The sequence below is a fragment of the Mchenga conophoros genome, linkage group LG7 (assembly GCF_057382185.1).
Source record: "Mchenga conophoros isolate Kocher_MC1m ecotype Shallow Benthic linkage group LG7, M_conophoros_male_GT1.1, whole genome shotgun sequence".
Taxonomy (NCBI): domain Eukaryota; kingdom Metazoa; phylum Chordata; class Actinopteri; order Cichliformes; family Cichlidae; genus Mchenga; species Mchenga conophoros.
This window is the reverse complement of record NC_140532.1, coordinates 37,718,901-37,740,818: the sequence shown is the minus strand read 5'-3', so window position 1 is coordinate 37,740,818 and position 21,918 is coordinate 37,718,901. Positions and strand designations below refer to the sequence as shown.

General features: G+C 40.9%; 1 protein-coding gene and 1 long non-coding RNA gene across 2 annotated transcripts; one reads left to right on the top strand and one right to left on the bottom strand.

Annotated features, from left to right (window-relative positions):
* The first annotated feature begins 845 nt into the window (after window positions 1–845).
* On the top strand, window positions 846–11,331 carry pigo (phosphatidylinositol glycan anchor biosynthesis, class O). Its single transcript, XM_085279145.1, has 11 exons — window positions 846–1,067; window positions 1,336–1,814; window positions 3,122–3,265; window positions 3,478–3,601; window positions 3,806–3,965; window positions 5,641–5,823; window positions 5,970–7,566; window positions 7,665–7,868; window positions 8,306–8,487; window positions 8,696–8,766; window positions 9,168–11,331. Exons 2-11 carry the CDS (start codon window positions 1,337–1,339, stop codon window positions 9,295–9,297), a joined length of 3,273 nt encoding a protein of 1,090 aa, XP_085135271.1. The 5' UTR covers window positions 846–1,067; window position 1,336; the 3' UTR covers window positions 9,298–11,331.
* Window positions 11,332–13,161: 1,830 nt separating this feature from the next.
* LOC146570597 (uncharacterized) lies at window positions 13,162–19,854 on the bottom strand. The gene is made up of 3 exons (XR_014893208.1): window positions 19,749–19,854; window positions 14,397–14,610; window positions 13,162–14,040 (listed from the first exon to the last, which is right to left on the bottom strand). It is a non-coding gene; the product is annotated as an uncharacterized LOC146570597 (long non-coding RNA).
* Window positions 19,855–21,918: the final 2,064 nt, after the last annotated feature.

The following is a 21,918-nucleotide window of genomic DNA, read 5'->3' as shown; positions in this document are numbered from 1 at the left end:
GCACTTGGCTCTCAGCAAAAAAAAAAAAAAAAGACTGTCACCTGGGGCCTTCCTATGTGGATTGTGCATGTTTTTCCTGTACCTTGTTCTGTCTTGCGTCCTATCAGTCCTAAAACATCTGTTAGGTTAACTGCCGATTCTGAATTGAGTGTAGAGTATGAAAACTTGTGAATTCTTGAGATGGTCATTTTCACCACTACCATCTTGGTGTTTTGAAGCCAGATGTAATGAGGGGTCTGAATGTGAAACTACACGCTCATCGATTAAATATTTGTCAATCAAAAGTTGGTAGCCAATGAGCTTGCCCTGGCTAATTTTCCACTCAACCCTTAGAAGATGTATTAAATGGACTCAGTGTTTCAAGATCTAAAGGCCATTTTCACAGCCACAGCCTGTGTTTGTCTTTTTACAATCACAGGTTGTGGCTATTAGAAACAACGGAGGCTTAACAAACTTGGCCATTGGATTCACTTTCTGCAACTGTAGCTGTCCAGGGTGCAACTTGCTTTTCTCCCAGTGACAGCTGAGATTGCCTTTAGTACCTCCTAGATACCCTAAATTGCATCAGTTAAGTCTAATTTGATTTTACGTTAATAAGCCAACCAGCAACAACAACAAAACAATATTGTAGTAGACAAAGCTATGAAATATCATTAAATTAAAATGTTTGAGACCATTATTGATATTTTATAATAACTTTTACAAAACTTATTTCTAGTCCATTCTCTTTTAAGGGTGGTTTCTCTGCAGAATTTCTGACGTGTTTAGCGATTTTCAGAGACGCGCTAAAGCCGTTGTTCCGTATATAGGAGGTCCTGTAAGTCACAGAGCGGGGCAAAGCAAACGTATTCATGGTGTTACACAGAAAAGCGCCCGCCGTGCTCTTTCCACGCTAAGGTTCCTATCATCCACCAGTCATCTAATCTCATTGTACCGGAGTCCCAATGAAGGTGAGCGTGTTGCTCCGCTCTCTGTTTACCTGAGGCACCTGTGCTCCTGTGTTGTTAATACACACAGTCACCCCCAACGTCCGGCCGGGAGAGGACGAAAACTAGCTGCCACACAAGGTCAGTGACAAAAGGCAAAGCGAGCTAGCTTCTGCTAACAGCGTTAACTTAACCGTCATTCATGTTAGCCACCTGTGCGGCTTAACTGCAAAAGAGGTTTTAGTTGGAGCTTAAAATTTCAGTCACCTTACACGTTACCGGAATTATTTTCTTCTATAACAGGTGTAGCTCACAGGCAGCTGTTCCTCTCATTTTTGTGTGTTTGTTACCTCTATGTAAACCAAATGTTCCTGTCTTTCACCTGACCTGCTCTTACCTGTGCATGTAGGATGAAGGGGCTGCCTGTGCTGTCCCTGCTCCTCTGGATGTGTGCGGTGTTCTTCGTGGGCATCTACCTGTTCGTGGGTGGATTTTTGCTGGTTAGGTTGGAGGTTAACAGAACCAGCACCTGCGGAGACGTGCTCGAGCCCGGAGAGGAGCCGGTGGACTTCTGTCGAGCTCAGCCGCGCTTCCGCAAGGTTGTCCTTCTCATTATCGACGCCCTGAAGATCGACTTCGCCCGGTATGACCCCGACAAGACGGCACCACGACCTTATGAGAATAAGTTACCTGTGCTGGAAGAGACCGTGTCATCCAGGCCTTTACAAAGCCGCCTGTACCCCTTTCGTGCTGACCCACCTACGACCACCATGCAGAGGATCAAGGGGTTCACGACTGGATCTTTGCCGACGTTTGTAGATGTAGGTAACAACTTTGCATCCAGTGCCATCTTGGAGGACAATCTTATTCACCAGTTTGGACAAGCAGGTGAGTTATTACAAGTGTCTGTAAATTATAAAAATATAATACATTCATGTAAAGAGCTTTATGGGAAACATACAGATGAGGACAACGTTATGGGATGTAGGGATTTTCAGCAAAGCATTTATAAACTATAGCCTCCCAGAAAACAGACTTCTTAATTGAGCCATAGCACAAACCACTGCTGTGCAATGATGGGCTTTAACTTTGTAATGGTCAAAGCTTGTAAAATCAAGGTAAAACTAAGGGTTAAATATTACATTACACACAATATGACAACTGGGCCGTCACTTGAGAAAGCATCGTGCCAAAAACAACAAAAAAATTGTTTAGACTATTTGGTGTCAAAAACTTAAGTGAAATGTGAAGAGAGTCGCAGATTACAGAACAAGCCTTGCAGAGGTAGGAAGTGAATGATTTAAAGACTCTGGGGGAAAAAAACTAGTGAGTGATGTGTCTAAAGACCCCAAAACAACTGCCAAGACACCCATGACTGACTCAACCAAATTAGGAAGCCAGCAAAACTGGGTCTAGGTAATCTCTTTGTCTTCCAACACGACAGCATCTCAAAAGATGCATCGTTCCTGATGAACAACCTGCTCTAGAAGAAGTAAATAAAAAATCACTGACCTGCACAAAGACTCTGACTTGAATCTCATTAAAAATCTGTGGAGTGTATTGAAGCCCAAGGTCAATGCCAGGAGACCATAAAATCTGGAGGAGCTCGACAGATTTGTCAAAGAAGAATCAGTTAGGATTGCTCAGAAGACTTGTGAGCTTTGCTGAAAACTACAACAGAAGACCACAGGCTGTTATCTGGCAAAAAGGATAAATAATCAACTATTAGCATCAGGAGGCTAATAATTTTGACCCTAATAGTGTTTGTCTGTGAAGGTTCTCAGTCATCCAGGTCATCGTAGTCAAAGGAGCTTGCAAAGAAAAGCGTCTGGACTTCTTTAAGTTACTTGAAGACGTTTCACCTCTCATCCGAGAAGCTTCTTCAGTTCTAAGGTCAAATGGTGGAGAGTCCCAGATATAAACCTAGTGGGAGTATCCCCCCACAGAGGGACAGGTCCTTTTGTCCTTTTGATGAGAGGTGAAACGTCTTCAAGTAACTTAAAGAAGTCCAGACTAATAGTGTTTGATTTTGTTTCTGTGGGTAAAGTAAAATAATATAAGCATCAATGATTCTCTGCTCATTTGTAGACATGCTCTTTTGTGCCTGACAATACCACAAATCTAGGACTTTAAAAACCAGAAAACCAACTGTGCCATCTGATTTTGCTCATATAAATCTTTCTGTCTCTCAATAGGCAAACGAGTGGTGTTTATGGGTGACGACACTTGGGAGAGTCTTTTTCCTAAGAAGTTTTACCGCTCTCTGCCCTTCCCTTCTTTTAATGTCAAGGATCTGCACACTGTGGATAACGGGATTCTCCAGCACCTCTACAACACTAGTATGTAGTTATTTAATATGCATTTGTTGTGCAATTAAAACATACATTTAACAAATAGCCTCTGTTGCCAGGAAACTGTGCAAAATCAAAATAATTTTGCACCAACACTTAAGATGATCTTTATTAGTCCCACAGGTGGGAAACTTGTTTATGCGGTTGATGTATTTGTGTTTCATCTCCTTTCGTTTGTCTCTTGCTGTTGGTTTTAATAGTGGTGGGTGATGACTGGGATGTCCTAGTCGCTCATTTCCTTGGAGTCGATCACTGTGGTCACAGGTTTGGCCCGGATCACCCAGCCATGGCTGACAAACTCACGCAGATGGATGGAGTCATCAGGTCAGGCTGTAGTACAGCTGCTACATGCTTGTTTCACACCATTATCCAGATGCAGCTGGATCATCAGCTGTTGCCACAGTGCACTTGTAGTGCTGTAGATATGTCATGATACCAGCGCTATTATTGTTATTGTTGGCCCAGATCAAGCAGTTGAGCATTAGAAAGCACCTGGCACGACCTGTGAAAACTCTGCTTTTCCTCTAGGTCTGTGATTGATCGTCTGCAGAATGACACACTCTTGGTGGTGATGGGAGATCACGGAATGACAGATACTGGAGATCATGGTGGAGAAAGTCAGAAAGAGACTGATGCTGCCATCTTCCTCTACAGTCCTTCTCCCATGTTTCATGGACCCCCATCACAGGTGGGTAGAATGCACCTTTTGAAACAGCCACAGCATGACAGTAGGATTAATTCTTATTTAAAACACAACCAATTCTACATCACTTGACTTTGTATAAAATATAAGAAATTAACACTGAAGACATACTGTCATAATCAAAACAAATCACTATTGTACGTTAACAAAGAAATTGCTAAATGACAGTTTTGGCCCAAGTGTATACAAGATCCATTAATTCATTTTGTGCTGCTTTTCTGGGTAGCAAGAGCAGCAATCCAAGCAGAGATGACTAGGCCTCATTCTCTAGCTCTCCTGGTGAGACACAGAGGTGTTCCAGAGCCAGCTCAGACACGCACAATCTTCATCGTGTCCTGGGGGTCTCCTCCCAGTAGGAGTTCCTAACCAAGGAAGCTACCAGGAGGCATCCTAGTTAGATGCCTGAACAGTCTCACTTAGCTCCTTCTGGTGTCAGGGAGTAGAAGCTTTATGCTGAGCCCATCCTAAATGACAGAGGTCTTCAACCTTATCTCCAAGACACCCTTTTGAGGAAGCTCATTTCTGCCTCTTATAGTCTTGATGTAATTTTTGTGGTCACTACCCAGGGCTTGTTCCCATAGATGATGGTAGGATCCATGAGTAAATTCAGGGTTCAGCCCCCTGTTTATGACAACAGACTGGTACAGCATCTGCATTGCTGTGGACACTGCACCGATCTGTACAACGTCTGCTCCTCTCTCGCGTCCACTTGAGGCACTAGATCATTCCCACTGATATACATATTATAGTGACCAGTGCTTATATCAGTAATTTAACTATCTAAAAGAGCCGCTGAAAACTGCTGTAAAAGTCAGTTTAATTCAGAGTGAGAGTTGAGCACAGAACAAGAAGTTATGAGAGCACACTCATCATATTGTATCCCAGTAATGGGCAGTCACATGCTTAGTGGTAAGAACATTTCACTCTTGTTGCTTTTCAGACCAACGTCATCAGTTCAGTCCACAAATGAGTTAAAAAGGAAGAACAAAGTCAAGTCAAATCTATAACTAACACAACTGCTTTCAGTTACTTGTGTGTTTGTCTTTCTCCTGTCTGCAAAGGCACATTTGCGACATGTCGATCTCTCAGAATCACTGCTGTAATAAAAACATAAAGCATTAAACCACTGATGCATGCCCATTTCTGTTCACGCTTGGCTGTGCAGTTCCCAGAATCCATTAAATTGATGCTGGCAGGTGGTCTCCGCCTTTTTTTCATAGATAAAAGTGGATCTCACACTAGAAAAGAGAGCTCAAGCACCGATTTCCATAATTGCAGCCTAACTGGAGAGCGATATCATGTGCCGTGGAAAGTGATTAGATGCAAGAGAGAAATTACACTGCTATTCTTTTTTCTTTTTTTTTTTTTTTAAAAAGGCAGAACTTAGACACTTTTTTTTTCTTCCCCCAAGGCATTTTGCCACTGCTAGGAAATATTGCTGTTATCAAGCACAACCCTGATTAAGAAAGGCTACAAGATAAAATATCACTCACTGAGTTTAACTGACAACCCAGCCTTGGAACAGCTACAAGTTATTTTGCTATGTGCTAAAAATATTTACTTCAAAATATCACAGATAAGGGTCAAAGCACAATTTAGATCATGAGAACACAGAATAATGTAATGTGACACATCCCCCCCCCCCCTGTTTATTTCCCAGAATGAACCAGATGTGGTGCCACAGACTGACCTGGTGCCCACCCTGGCTCTGCTACTAGGAGTTCCTATTCCATACAGTAATGTTGGGCAGGTTCTCTTGCCTTTATTTCCACCACACGAGCAGACAGAAGGTGCAGTTGGAGGTCTCAGCCAGCTGGAGGCACTGTGGATCAACACAAAACAGGTATCTGCTCATCAAAGAACCGTCTAGAACACTTTTCGAGCATCTGTACACAGAAAAATGTTTTTATATATTCACATATCCTGGAGCCTTTTCAGGAGTTGTTGTTTTTATAGTTTGTGTGTTAAATTTTATCTCTGTTTCTGAAGGTCAACCGTTTCCTGGAGACTTACTCTGGCATGGCCAAAGACATCCCACCAGAGAGCCTCTCTCGGCTGAAGAGTGAATTTGCCCTCTTGTCTTCTGAGTTTCTCAGCACTGTTAGAGAGGGTCGTTCACCCTCCCCGCAGCTAGCCTCTTCTCTGCAGGCTTACCTCACCTCTGTCAGAGACACCTGCCGAGCCACCTGGGCCCGATTTAACCCACTGAAGATGGCGGCAGGCTTAGCCATCCTGGCATTTGCTTGTCTGATGTGTTTCATCTTGTCTGAACTGTCTCTAGTCCTGATCAGGGAGAACGGTCCATTACTGAAGGCCCCAGTTGTTGTGTCACTGACAGTGGGGGTTAGTGTGGCTGCTGCTCAGCTGCTCATACGGGGCTACATTGAGGTGATGTGGTGCCTTGCAGCTGCTGCTTTCAGCTCTGAACTCCTTTTCCTTTGGCGTTCACGCCAACTGAGCACCTCTACAGTGTCAAAAAACGGAACCAAAGCTCCAAAGCGTGTTAGCTGGCTGACCCTGCATCACCTCCTTGTCCCCTCTCTCTTGTTTCCACTCCTTCGTTGTGCCTCTCTGCTCTCAGACAGCTATGTGATTGCAGAAGGACGGGTTGTGACATTTTTGGTGTTATCCCTGGCCCTATGCATTCCCATCCATCTCAACTGGGATGGCCTACTTCTGCCCCCAAGCCATGACCCGTTGAAGTCTGCTGGGCTGCTGCCTGCCCCAGCTTTGTCTCCATCAGCTGTGAGGAAGGAAAGCAGCACCCTTCTAGCCTGCTTAGGAATACTTGTTGGCAGCCTCTACCTCTCCCTCTCGTTCCACGGCTGTCGGGAAGAGCAGGGCTCCTGCCAGCCGTCTTCATTTCTTTCCCCTCTTTCCCGGTTGCAGGACAACCAGCTGAAGAACCTCCATTATGTCCTCGCTGTCATTTCCCTTGGCTTGTGGACATATCTGCTAAGATGCTTTCTCTGCCACTATGGTAATCTGAACTCGTCAGGCGGGACGGTGTTTACAGCTCGCTGGATCCTACCGCTGCTGTCTGTGTGCCTGGGGCTCCACTGGGCTGTTAGCGCCACTCCGGAGGACAGCTTCAGGAATCTGGCTGAGCTGATTCACTTGGCACAGCTGGCCCTCCCCAGGGTCGCCTTCTGTCTGCTGGGACTGGGGCTTTTCCTGATCTGGCTAGACCCCCTCACTGTGTTTGTGAAGACTAGGACTCAGGCTTCAGCCAAAAGTTTGACTCTACCCACACCCCGTTATCGAGCAAGCATTGGCATCAGCCCCCAAGCTGAGCTGCATCACCTTATCCCACAGATCTATCAGCGCATGCGTCGTTCCCTAGATGATGGCGACCTGAGCGGGGCCAACGAAGTGGACAACAGGCCTGCTGTGGAGGCCTACGGACTTGGAACAGTCTATTCTGCTCCTTTGCTGTTGTTTAGTGGGTTGCTGGGAATTGGTCTGCTGCTGTTGCACCCAGAGGGCATGGCTCTGTCTTTCCTCCTGCTGCTACTAGAAACGGGAGCTCTGTTGCACATTCACGCCTCGTCTACTACGCTTAGTGGCCTGCATGGAAAGTATTCTGGTAAGATGTTTGCATCGCATCTTTTAATTAATTTATTTTTAAGCCTATCAGGTTCCAGGTCTTAATCAGCTCACTGACTTCTCATTCTCCCCCCTCAGGTGGGTTTAATGTGCCTTGGACCCCAGTAGTGCTCTGGTCCCTGGCTGCCACGCAGTTCTTCCACGCTACAGGTCATTTACCCACCTTCCCCTCTATCCAGTGGGGTGCTGCCTTTGTGGGATTTCCTGAAGGACACACAGGGACCATACTCCCTGCCTCACTGGTTACCCTTAATACTTTTGCTTCACACATTCTTTTTGCAGGTAGGAACCAGAGAAGCAAAAAAAAATGTTATTGTTCAAAGAAAAGGAAAGAAGTCATCATCCATTAGGCAAAGAAGGTTATTCTGTAAAACTAATGGGATTAATTTCATTAATTTGTGAAAAGCAGGAAAAGAATCATCATTTTACCTGTTTAAACCTTAACAGTATAATCGAAAATATATAAAATATCAGTGAACCCGTATGACACTTTCAGTCCTTTTTATTTAGTCATATTTGTAGTTTGTTACACATTTCAGTTTTAAATGATAAACAAAAACTTAAAAGTTATGTGATTCAAGAGAATGATAAAAAAAATTCTAAAAAGCAGTTAAGTTAAATAAAGCAGCTTTGAAACCGTCTCTTCAGTGCTTAAAATGAATTGTGAGCTTGTGAAACGATGATTTGTTGTTGTTGTTGTTATTTCTCTTTGTCTTCAGTGAGTTGTCCATTGCTACTGTTCTGGCCCCTGGTTTGCGAGGTGCGTGGGAGCAGAGGACGAGCCTGTGGGGACGACGGAGAGGATGCTGTGATGGAGATGAGGCTGAGAGAAAACCCTCAGCTGTTCAGCTCTGCTCTTCTGCAACTCTCAACACGCTACCTCCTTATTCACGGAGCACAGGTATGTCCACAGACCTAGAATTATTTTTTTTCTCACATCCATTTAAGGCATATGTGAGCTGGGAAAGTCTTTCCTCAGTAGCAGATTTCTGTTGCATTTCTTTCTTGTCTTTTTTTTATTTATTTAATTTTATTTTTTATTTAGTTCTGTTACACTTATGAGTAGCAGTATCACATCACACCACTCAGTCTGTCTGCTCACTTCACAGGTCTTTGCCTCAGTCTGTGCAGCTGCTATACTCAGGAGACACCTAATGGTGTGGAAGGTTTTCGCACCGAAGTAAGTGCCTGAATGGATTTTCCAGCTCATACAAACTCACTGACAGTAAAGGCTTTTTGAGGATATGGATACAGGATCACCGCTGATTCTGAACTTTCAGTGAACACACAGTGTTGAATGCCGGTCCATTTTTCTACTGTGATATCCACACATTTACATCTGGGTTTTGAATGTGGTGTCCTGTTTGTTTTTTTGGTTTTTTTTTTGTTTTTTATAATAAGTTGGTGGCTTGAAAATATTAAAAGGATATAGGTAATTTAAATAAACTTGGTAGATCTTGGGGAAAAAAGTAATAGTCTTGGTTCTTTTTATCTTATGATCTATTTAATGTCCGAAGGAGTTGCTGGAGCTTAATTTGGACTTGTTTAAACCTTTGTGTCTCTTCTGTTTTGTTCTTTCAGGTTAATGTTTGAGGCCTCAGGGTTCCTGGTGAGCAGCGTGTTCCTGCTGATTGGGGTCACATTAGTGCTGAGAGTAGATGTGGCTGTGGGCCAGTGGTTTAAAAGACTCATCCCAGATGTGTCCAGGTAGCAAAGGCACTGCTGCTGCAGCTGCTGCCTACCGGCACCCACCACAGCTCACTGTGCCCCAGAGGAAATGGACATGGTGGTCACTAAACAGGATTTGTTTTTTCTTTTTCTTTTTTTTTTGAAAAAATGTTGCCAATAGTGATAAGGAAACCCCACTAACATGTCATGTGGCATGTCATACTGTGATTCTTGAGGGCTATGTTGTACATTACTGACCCTGAGGAACTTTCATATATCGAATCTCAGATTGACTAAATGTGGAGCGTTGGGACCTTTTTATATAGCAGTTTGATTGAACAACCCCAGGAATGAGATGAAGAACTGATAAAGGACTTTGAGACCCCCCCTGTTGATTCTGTTCATCTGGGTGTAGCGTTTTTAGTGGGAGAAATGTTTCATCACTCAACCAAGTGACCTTTTCGGTGTCAGCTGACTGCAGGTTTCCCAACCTCATAAACAGTACATTTGCACAATGATTGAAACCAGCCCGCCGAATGAACAATGAACTCTGAGGTTAGTTATTTGATCATTAATATGCAAATTGTCATGACCATTGATCAACAACCACTGATCACTGAGTACCATTCACAGAGAGTTGGGAAATGGCTCCAATCACAGCATTGTAAGATGGTGAAAGATGTACCCTTAGGCCTCCTCCTCAATTCAGAGATGGTCTTTCCCTTTTCAGTGGGCTGGTTTCAGTCATTGTGCAAATGTACTGTTTAGGGTTGGGGAATCCTACAGTCAGCTGAGACTAAAGAAGTCACTTGGATGATTGGCAAAACGTTTGTCCCACTGAAGACGCTAAGTCCAGATGAACAGAATCAACATTTTGGGATATACTTTTGGGATGCATCGGAACTTTGAGGCCCCTTTAAATTTGCATTTGGATAGAGAGATAACATCTGTTAGGTGTTTTCGAATGTTTCTTGTAAACCTTCCTAACGTATAAAACCTTCAAGAACAGTTGAAATCAGTCTTGCAAGTGGTTCATAAGTGTTTGAAAAACAACACCATATCCATAGAGTTTACACACTCTAATTGCCTGGCCAATACATCTGGCCCTTTTAATATGCATTTCTTTTTGTTCCCCCTTTAAAAAATAATTGCAGCTGCAATACATTTATATGCAATGTAGCAGCTGAATTGACAGTCTACTATGATGGGAAAACACCTGTGAAATGAAGAATTTTCTACTTGGTAAAGTGACATTTAAATTTACTCCCTTTTTTTCTGCATTCATGGGTGGGTGACGGTTCAGCTTGTCTCCTTTCTTTGTGGGCTTTAATACGTGGCTTTTCACATACAGTGAGACCACAAAAGCAAAACTGCCCATCAGTGTTTGGAGCTACTTTGTGATCACTCTGGAAGCAGGTTCTCTCATTTTCTTTAAGTGCATTACAGCAGGTTGCTAATGTAAAATAACTGTTCTCATGTTTATATGTATGTATTGTTTTATTCAATGCCATGAATTAACCAGTGTTTCTGGTTACTGCCAATTTGTACACAGTTCTGGGTTCTTAATTAGTCAAAGTCTTTATTTTTTGTAAGGTTTTGATTCTTTACTGTAATGCATAATTAGAAGTGGTTTTTTTTGTTTTGTTTTTTTTCCTAATCTCAAATCAGTGTTGTTTTTAATTAGACCTCACACACTTTTACCCACAAATAGGTGCCTGGCTTTAATCAATGCCTTTTTTTGTGTGTATGATGTCATTCAAACCAAGACCTCCTGGGACAACAAATGTGTTTTTTCTCTTCTTTTTCTGTACATGTCGGAGTCAGTATCCAGTGTAGGATCCGTTACTGTACTGCAGCTGTAGTCAGCCAACTAATGGTATTTAAGGAATGTCAAGCTGCATGACAATACTACTGAATCCCTCATGCTGCTGCTGTATGGGAGGGATGAGCCCAAGTAATGGTTTGGTTGTATGATGGGGCACATCTGTATCTGTTTTTAAACTTTAATATATAAATAACTGGTTAATTAAAATGATTTTACATTCTGTAAAAATTCTAATAAAATTTTTCTACTTGACATCTTAGTCTGAATATAATTTGAACTTAAAATTATTAGAAGCATCCAGATTTGTCTGTTTATTCCCTGTTGTGATTTGTGATGCTTAATCTATGTTTCATCTTTGAGATTATTTATAGTAGAATTGGAAACTATTTATGCGGTCCATATAAGTAGGATTTTATGACTGGTTTATTGAACCAAGGACTTGATGGAGGAGAAAGTTGCTGCCATATTTCAATGCCCATCAGTTAAGGTGCTTCATTCATTATTAACTGGGGCTTTCTGCATATTCTAGTGCCCATAACTCTTGACTTGTTGAAATTCTCCCTTGTCCATTTTTTCCTAAATCCTCTTTCATGAAATTATACACACACACACACACACACACGTTTAAGTGCAACCTTAAATCAATGAAAATGTGTGCGTTTATATATATTTCATGATGATGTTTCACAACATTGGGTTTTCCTTTTGTATTCGTTTTCCACTAGACAGTTTAACACAAAGTGTACCTCAAAGGAAATTCAGCCAGTTAAAATTGAACTGCATGAGTGACCAAAGAATTACTATCACCAAAAAGACCCTCAGGAGCAGATTATGTGTACAGCTAATTAAAAAGCACCTTCTCAAAGTAAAAAAAAAAAAAAAATCAAAACCCCTCTCTAAGATTATTTCCAAGTCATTGTTGTGAATCTACAGCTTTTCTACTAAAGACATATCATTCTTATTTTGTGCTATGTTGCCATGAAAAGCTCACTTACTTCACCTGAAAAACGTTATATTTACTTTTCAAATTATCAATGAACTAACGATTTATTAACTATGGCCCATGGGAAGGCACCGTTGTATTTGAGTTTATAAGTATGACCCCAAATATATATACTTCTTGTGTGAGGGCACAATGTAATGGCTGTGCTGACTGTGTGTTGGATTGGACCCCCTCCTTGTGGTGAACACATCTGCCATTACTGAGAAAATAACAAGTTCAAATAGGCTAGTTACGACATAGCTAGAAATGTCAATAACATCATGTGTTCAACAGAAAAGGCAGATAAAATCCAACTAGAAACAATACCATTATCTCCAACACAGCCAAGTAGAACAGCTGCGCTCACAGAAAATAGGAGTTTTCTGTGGTAGTTTGATTTTTTCTTTGAAAGGAGGAGGCTGGCGACTTGTCTGGGGAATACCCTGTCTCATGGCCCTATGGTAGCTGGAATAGGCTCCAGCATGCTCCAGGAACCCTTAACTTGATAAGCAGAAGGCGATGGATGAATGGTGGAAGGAAAATATGCTGTGTAGGAACAAACAAGTAGTCCACAGAAATAGGGTAAAGGGTAACATGTTGTCTGCATAGATTCAATTCATCAGCAGGGTAATTCATCTATGAGTCCACTTGAGTGGAGGTTTGGTGTAGCGTTAACCAGCCAATTCTAAGACAAGTAATTTGAGACTTAACTCTGGATACTGGATGGCTCAAGCCACAAATACAACCAACATAATAGCGTGCCATCTGCAAGTAAAACCCCAAATAGGGATTCTGAGTAGAAGACTGAATATCAACCTCTTTTGGCCAAATAAAGCAAAATTTGGAATTGCAATACTGTGTACCATGTTACCAAGGAAATGCAGGAGTATTTAATTATTAGTGAGTTTAAATACTCATAAAACTGTGTTAACAGTGGTGCTAATAATATGGCCTTCTTCTCATCCTCTTCATCTTGTTGCGGGAAATAAGTGTAACATTTGGAGTCATTTTTCTCATCATTTTTTTGATGCTGACTGATTGCCTGAAAAATGCACTGTCCAACATAAGCCCTCTGTTCACGATTTACTGTTTGTTATTTTGTGTAGAAACAATGAGCCGCCCTCTAAAAATGGACAACATATCAATAGCTGGTCATAAACATAAAACAACGTGAAAAACACTTTATTGTAAAATCCATCATGGCACTGCTGTAGATGTTGAAGCTCAAAAGCCCAAGCTTTTATTCTAAGCATCGTTACTGCTTTATGTGTTCTTTGGACAACAATAGTCACATTTCAGTTGGCATCAAATATTAAAGTCTGACCAAGTTGCATTATGAGGATGAAAAGAAAATCTTCTAGCTGGCCTCTGATGTTTGTGCTTTGAGTTCACAAGGAAGGGCTTCATCTTTTCCGCGGGGGACCAGACATAAAATTGTTTTGATGATATTCATCATCCCTTTCAGAAGCTGCTTTAATGAGGATGAAAAGGGTGCAGAGTTTCTGAAGTTGCTGAATGTAATGGAGGACCATTTATGGCCATTATGCCACTTAGGGTTCACTTGTTAGATCTGTAGAGGAACATTTTGAGGAAACATACTTGGCTTTTGAAAAATGCCAAGAAAATTAGCAGGTGAAAAAAATAAAAAGATATTTATAGAGCATGGATTTTATGTGTTGAATGATGTTTTTATCAAATTAAGGTTTAAATGCTTGACTTGAGGATTCAGCATCATCAGCCGTAGTAACCCAGGTTTAGATGAAGATATGTGGAGTGAAGCTGTCTTTGTTTCTGCTGCTGCAGGCTTAGATGGAAACTCATCAACAGAAGGAAATGGGAGATGGGAGAGAACATTACAGTGTATGTCACCTCTGGGAGGAAATAAGCTTCCTGAACTGTCAGTGAACCACCAGTTACAACCCACAACTGAGGACTCTGCTGTTTGCTTGATTGATGCCGTGACGAAGGAGAAGGGACGCCTGAACAGAGACAGATTAGCAGAGTCAAAGACAGCACGGTGAATGTGCATCAGCACTAGAAAAACAAACTCAAACACAGGAAAGAGCGCCCATGCATCTTCCAGAAAAGGAAAGGAGATTCAGTTATTTTTTGAAAACTATGATGGTAAAGCGACTGGTTCTCACACAGCAATTTTCTACTTTGCTTGAGCACTCAAAATGCTTTATGCTACAAGTCACATTCACCCATTCACACCCACAATCATACCAGCACTTTTTTTCTCTATCAAACATTCACACCTTCACGCTCCAATGAAAGCATCGGGAGCAAATGGAGTTCGGCATCTTGTTCAGCATACTTTGGTCAAACCACCTACCTTCCCGATTACTAGACGACCTGCTCTGCCGCCCCAACCGCAGCCGCCCCAGTAATGATGTGATATGTGTCATTTGTGAAACTGATCCAACCAAAGCACAGCAAGAGGCTGTCATGTCCTTCCAAAGTTAGAGAGGCTGTTCTTGTGAAGTAGGATCGTCGTGTGTACGGGAAGGTCACTGGTCACCTCCTGTCAGGCCGCACTGTTCGAGTCTCTGAAGAATCAGAAGAACATTTAACTAACGCTGACACATAGACAGCTAGAACTAAAACTCAAGTCGAGCCTGTGGATGGTTATCCTCTGTGCAGAGCTCAGCTATGGTGAGAAAAACAATGCCTGCAGTCATAAAATTGAGCTCTCATAAATTTACCTAACTGCACAGTCTCTATATTTCTGATAGTATAATTTTTAGGACTCATAAAATTGTCCAGTGTTATAAACCACAGCAGAATTTTCATGGTTTTTAATCAATGTTAAGGAATCCCTTTCTGCATCTGTGTGCTGGTGTTTTCAGATAGACTCCTGCCTGCTGACTCCTTTCTGATAAGTCTTTTTCAACATATGCTACATGTACAGGATGTCATACTTAGTGCAGGCAGCACCCACACAGAATGAACGAACTCTGGACATATTCCAGTTGAGAGTTAATAACCTTGACATAAACTAAATTGGAACCTGACATTCAGAATGAGTGAGTTTTACACCTGAAGCAATATATAGCAGTGAGCCAGGGCTTGGTCAATCAGATGACTTACATCAACTCTTCACACAACAAAGGGATACTCAGATGAATTGTAAGTTAGGATACGTTTGAAACATGACTGCACTTCTGTTGGCTTCAGATCTGCAGTATTTTTCTCAATTTCTTTACTAAATGGTACATTTATGAACTAGGGAAAACTGGTTTTTGAATGCTTCAAACAGACTTTTTGGAAACAGAGAGTATTATATCCTGTAAAATCTGCTAACAGTGTAATCAAATGCCTAAAAAAGCATGTTGGGATAGTTTGGCTTTGTAGGCTACGAAAAACAACTTTGTGGGAGTAAATATGCTGTTTACACTGTATGCCTCACTTTGAAGAGACATTATCCAGACCTGCCTTAGGTCACATTTATTTTTGTAGCCTGACATCCCACACTGTGCAGTTGTTCAAAAAGCTTTTAAACAAAAAAAAAAAAAAAAAAAAAAAATCATCCTAAGAACGAAAAAACACACATGCCCAGGGTTAGCCAAGCTAAGTTCAGGATAAAGAAGGTAAAATTTAAGGTCTTTATAGTTCTCTCAGGGGTCTGTGGAGACCCAAAACAGAGGTTAAAGCAGAGTGAATGGGTGCCATTTGCAAGGTAAAAACGAAGAATGACCTTAAAAAAAACAATCTCCCGTTTAATTTTCTGTCGGTTTGTTTGTTTGTTTTGCCACGATAAGATGACACTGAATTCATGAGTTAGCTACTTAGGTAACCACAGACTTCATTATCTATTATAATGAAGTCATAAAATTTAAAAGGAGTGAATTTTTATCAAAGTTCACCATCTGTCTGTTTTCACAAATTGAGGTTTTTCTGTTAAATTAACTGCAAATATGTTTATTTCAACATTTTGCATTTCCACTTGGGTGGGGCCTCTAAGAGCATTACCTCATATTTCGGGCCTCAAGTGGCCATTTGAGACACTTCAGTCCATATCAGTGTTGTGCCACAGATTTTTCTACTGCTTCCAAGTGGCCAAAACTCAATTAATACCCCGTTTTAATTTCTTTTATTTATTTATTTTTTTTTACTAATGCTATGCTATTACTTTATATGAGAGAAAGCACCCTGTAATTCAGAGCCAAACCACAGCAGGAGTTAGAATGCTAATGCAGGGTGAATTTGATGTTACAGATGGTTCACACAGATGGGCAGACAGACTATAATACCCATGCTTTTGATTGCCTGCTTGACACCAAAGGCACACAGGGCCTTTGACTGAAAATAAACAGTTGGAGGTTCTTCCTGGCGTTTGAGCATCAAGGGAAAACTGCAAGTGACAGAAGCTGCCACTGAGAGAGCTAATGTGAGAGTTAATTCTGTGTACATATCTGACAAGTTCCTAACCCTTTAGTCAATCATTTTGCTTTGTTTTTTTCTCCACCTTTTTTTTTTTTAATTACAGTGCACTTGTGTATTTTTGTAGTAATGATAGCAGTGTGCTCCCCATTGTTATGGATTGTGCACAGCATTGAATCTCTCTATAAACTGATTGTCTCAGGGGGATGATATCATCTTGGATAAAATACAAATACACTTTCTATACAAAGGATTTAAGATTGGCCGAGTGGTTATGTCTCCGTCCACGCTTGTGGGCGTCTGAAGTGAGAAAGAGAGGTATTGGCTGCGATAAGACAGCAATCTCATCCAACCTTTTTTAGGTGTAAATATGAAAGAGGATTTCAGTGCTGCTTTTAAAAGCTGGTAAAGATTCATGTTGTTGTGGGAGACAGAAGCTTGTCTCTTGTCTATGCACTCTGCCAATGTTGCTGTGAAGAAGAAGAAAGACCAGATAGATCAGACGCTGCCATTACAGTGACCTAGTGATTATCTGTGGATCCCCTTGAGGACAAAAGGTAACAGTATTGTACCCAAGACCCAGCAAGCTCCACACAGCCTCACTGCACATACTGAGCTCACTACATCAAGTACATCTAAAGGGAGGGATCTTGAGTATAAAAAACAAACTTAACTCCTACAAGTTTTAAAAGTGAATTGTTTTATAAAACTGGGGATTAGGATTAATCCAGACCATATGTAGCATACTCGCCTCTCCTATTGCCCACTCTTTGTGGTATTGGAGCTGACCAAATTTAATTTCAAGCTTGATTTGCTCATGACAAATGTAATATTTCAAGGACCACATATTCCAAAGTAGTCAAATAGATTCAATTTCCTTTGAACAACCATGCTTTCGGGTTGAACAGCCCTCCTTATCAGAGTTTGACACAAATGATTCAGAAAACTCTCAGGATATTCCTTACTTCTCTATAGAAAGTGCTACTGTGTTGCTAGCCTGTTTCCTTCAGGGCTTATAGAAATGCTTTGAGATTCCTAGATTTACTGCTAGAAAACTGGCTGCTTGTTAATGGAGATAAAATATCAGCATACCAAGGGAGTAAATAAGGCAGTAACAATTTTGAAAAAAGACAATGCTTTTTCTGCAAAGTATTTAGAAATATTTAGTGAATCTAAATTGCCCATAGGTGTGAATGTGAGTGTGAATGGTTGTCTTTCTCTCTGTGTCAGCTCTGCATCAGGCTGGTGACCTGTCCAGGGTGTACCGTGCTTCTTGTCCTATGTTAGCTGGGATAGGCTCTAGCCCCCTCGCAACCCTGATAAGGATAAGTGGAAGAGAATGTGTGGATGGATGGATGGATATTTAGAAATATCAGAGTACAAATGGGGTTAAATTAATGGGTGCTTTCAACAGTTTTCATTTTTATCAGTCTGCTGTTCACCACAGTTCAGTTTTAAAAATCTTTGGCATGGCTCAGCAGGTAAAGGGAAGGCTTATGTGGTCAAAAAACCCCAAACAAACAAACAAAACAAAAAAAAAAAAACCCCCAAAAAAACCATGGAAGATGTCAACAAAAGGGCAGTCAGCCAGAACAGAACGTTGTTCAAAAGCAGACAGAAACTTAAAAGGGCAAGCAAAGGACAAAAACAAGCTGCAGGAAAACAAGTCAACAAGAATGCTGCAGTATAGCTGAGGCAGCACAACAGACAAGGAGTTGTGGCTATAGGGCACATGCAAAATAACGGAGCTGATTAATGAGTTGGGGACTTGTGCTCAGGTGGAAACTAGGTGATGGGAACAAGGAGGGAATGACAGATTCTGAAGTAGTACAAATATCCCCATTTTAATCTATCAAGTGTCACTTGTACAGTATACAATTTTCCTGCATCCAGTTTCCTTTGTTCGGTCACAATATGCTATTTTACATGAAAAAAAAGAAAAAAAAAAAAAGAAAAGTACTTTGTCACTTCAGACTCGACTTAATGACATTAATTTTTGAATCATGCTAACTGAATCACTCAGCAATCTTTGCATAGCATGAAAATAAGTCAAATAGGGGATTTTGAGTGACTGATATAGTGTTACAATCCGGTAAATTTGCAAGACTTTGCTTTCATAGGATGATATCTACGGTTGCTTGAAAGGGATTCGATTAGATTACTCAGTTTAAGTCAGAGTGAATTAGGCTTATTGACCGAATGAATGGACTACATTACAGCCCTAATCATCTTGGATGTATTGTTAGTAGCTTTAGTTTTACCAGACCAGTGAGTGGGCAGATAAGACTGAGTGTCTGTGTTGTATAATGTAGGGATGAGAGGAGGAACCTATAAAATGCACCCTCTAACTGTTACATTTTATACATTTTATACATTTATACATTCTGATGGGTTTCATGGCAAAACAATCTGAACTGATTCATGGGCATACTTTTGTGTTAAGTATGAGAACGAACAGAGAAGAATAAAACACTTTTTGATGCGCAGCCAGAAATGTTAAACCTTTTATTAGATTTAGCTTGACCTGTTTGAATCTTCTGAACACAGTGCATTTTTAATATGTGCTGATCATGACAGAAGAAACTGGGCACACAGAAACCAGCATTATCTGCAGTTATACTGCTACAGGGTTACACAAAGTTGATTTTGGAATGGATAAAGCAGGCTAACACTGAACTTCTGGAATGATCTTCCCAAATCCCTAACCACAGACGTATCGAACATTTCTGGACTAGGCTTAAAAGCTTGGTTCATATCAGGAAAACAACCAGTTTAAATGATCTCTACCACTTCTGCCAAGAAGACTGTTAAAATATTGAGGCAGCATTATACCAAAAGCCTGTCGAAATAAAAAGAAATAAAATAGTTGAGGTCTAAAAAGCTAAGGTACATTTAACCAATTATGGGAGGATGTATTGGAGCATGTGTGTATATATTTGACCCTGTGTTGGTTAGAGAAAATCCACAACAACTTCAAACCACCCAGTTGCACACCCAGTTCTTGTGTTTTTAAAATAATTAAAGATGTGTACTGTACAATCATTCTACCCTGGAAAAAGAACTCATTAAAAGCACAAAATTACCATGACATTTGTCCCATGATGAGTATATTTAACCTTCTCACAACTCTGCGTCTGAACTGTGTGGGCGTGCATGGCTTGTGTCAGGATGGCATTGAGTCCAAATTGCACGGGGCTAATTGGGCCCCTATGCAGTTGTAGTTGTATGATTGAATTCTTAAATCCACATCTCGAAATGTCTTTAATTTCTCTGAGTTCTTGGAAGTCTATAAAATGAATCTCACCTTGTCATTACAAGTATCCCAGGTGCTTTCATCTTGAAGTGCATTATCCCACACTGCAATAACACGCACGCACACACACAAATATGAATTGCAAATGAAAGCAATTACACAGCAAAACTCTTAGGTTATTTGGGGTGCTACTTTTCCCCAGCTGCCAGGTAATCTGACAAATTAGTCTCAGCTGCTCCTTCTTCATCTCTAGGGGAATATTTTTTTTCTCTCTCTCTCTGCGGCTGCTGAGATTTTAGGCTTTCTAGAGCGAGGACTCACACACAGACACACAAAGCACACTGTGGATGGCTGTCCATTACCTGGAGCAAGTGAAGCAGTGTAAGAGATCCCTGATTTCAGACCAAATAAAACAATTCATTGATTTACATATGGAAAAGAAAATGGACCTTAGGAGCATTAACAGCCCGAAGTTTAATCTCAGGCGGCACGGTCAAGAGACATACTTATGTAGGTGGTGGCGGGGGTGTTTTTCCACCTTATTAAAACATGAGCGTTGTTTGAATCTAACACTTGCCTAGAGCTGTACAACAATCTTTGATGCTTATCCAAGGAAAATCTTCCTGCCCTCACATGTTTTGAAGGTGGCAGCAGTAACAGATGATGTGGTTTAATGAGGTTTCTGAGAGTGAATTCCCCTGAAGGGATTAAAAAATGTTTGGGGCCCATTTCTCTCCCACCTGGAGCATTGGGTTATGATGAGAGGCTGAACTAATGACAGTCATTACTTTCAGACATAACACTATGTGTACGGATGCAGCTGCTGTGAATACGTGTAGCTAAATAGTCTACTTGCATGCCAGCATACTTTACTTAGTTTTAGTGCAAAGTTGCTAAAATACCATATCCCATATTCATCATGGTTTTCTAAATGAACTGAACAAATGTCAATTGAATCTTTTGAGTCAGTGATTGGACAAAAAAAATGGAATATATAACTAAAGAAAAGCCGTTGAGCCATAAAAAATCAAATAGAAACAATCATCTAAAGCCTTATTTGCTCAGGACTACTAGTGTTTTCAGTAGATGTGATATGTGCATGGGATTTATTTCATACTTTCACCACTCCTGCATCTGTGTTTCCTGCAGCACATTTGCACGCCATAAGCAGACTGAAGATATGGTGACAAATTTGAGCCTGTTACTGTCATGCATGACATCCATCTCCTCAACTTTTAAGATTTTATTCTTCTGTTGCATTTAAGCTTGGGCTTTCTGTAAACTGGGTCTCCATGCGCCATGTGCTTGTTAATTTTTGAACACTGAATGCTGTCTAAAATTTATGTATTTACTTAAAATTTCCAACACAGCTGGAAGGCAAGAGAAAAGTGTATAAAACCCACCCACCATGAAATCACTGAAATTCAGAATCATGTAGCTAGACTAAGGCTATCACAGGATCTGGGTGTTTGGTGAGACCGCTGAAGTAATTTACAAATTACTGGAGGTCTCCAGGTGACACGAGTCCTATGTAAACACAGCTATGCTTGGAGCATGTCATTTCTGAAATGATATTATTGAGCTTATTCATTCATGTCTGGTAAAAAAATAATGTTGTGTATGTGACATTCTAGGGTTCAGCAAGATATTTTTTTTTGCTCTTAATATGTGAGATCTCTCTGCCTTGCAGGCTAATCAACACATTTGCATATTTACAACCTGGAGCAGTGAGCTCTAGACCTTCCAGCTGCATTGACAGCTGTGAGGCATATGCTTCTGTGGATGCAGAAGAAGCCAGAAGGTTCAGTGACACGTCAGTATATGTATATGTAAATCCACTTTTTAGAGGCAATGACACAGCCCGCTTTAGCATCTTTAGTGAGCCTGCAGTCTTTTATTTTCAGAGTACTTTGAAGCATGACAAAGGGATCATGTGCTACTGTTTACTAAGCAGAAACACCTCTAACACAGTGTGATGTGTTCTGTTTTATCTTCCAAGGTGAAAACAGAAGAGCACATGACAAAGTAGTCATTAGAGCATTAAGGATATTAGGTATTGAGTGGAAAAGAACACATTAAGCTAATGGATGAAGCTGCTCTTAAACCCCCACAGTCCCCAAACTCCATCTACAACCTTTGCTAATGTATCATCCATCCATACAAGGTGCAAAGTGCATTTTGAACAAGAACACTCTCCTGAACAAGTCAGAGATATACAGAA

What these genes read in the sequence shown, in the direction of transcription:
- pigo (XM_085279145.1), top strand. Translation starts at nt 1,337, where the DNA reads ATGAAGGGGCTGCCTGTGCTGTCCCTGCTCCTCTGGATGTGTGCGGTG. An exon ending in TCACCAGTTTGGACAAGCAG is followed by an intron (nt 1,815 to 3,121) that starts GTGAGTTATTAC and finishes GTCTCTCAATAG; the next exon opens with GCAAACGAGTGGTGTTTATG. An exon ending in TGGAAGGTTTTCGCACCGAA is followed by an intron (nt 8,767 to 9,167) that starts GTAAGTGCCTGA and finishes TTGTTCTTTCAG; the next exon opens with GTTAATGTTTGAGGCCTCAG.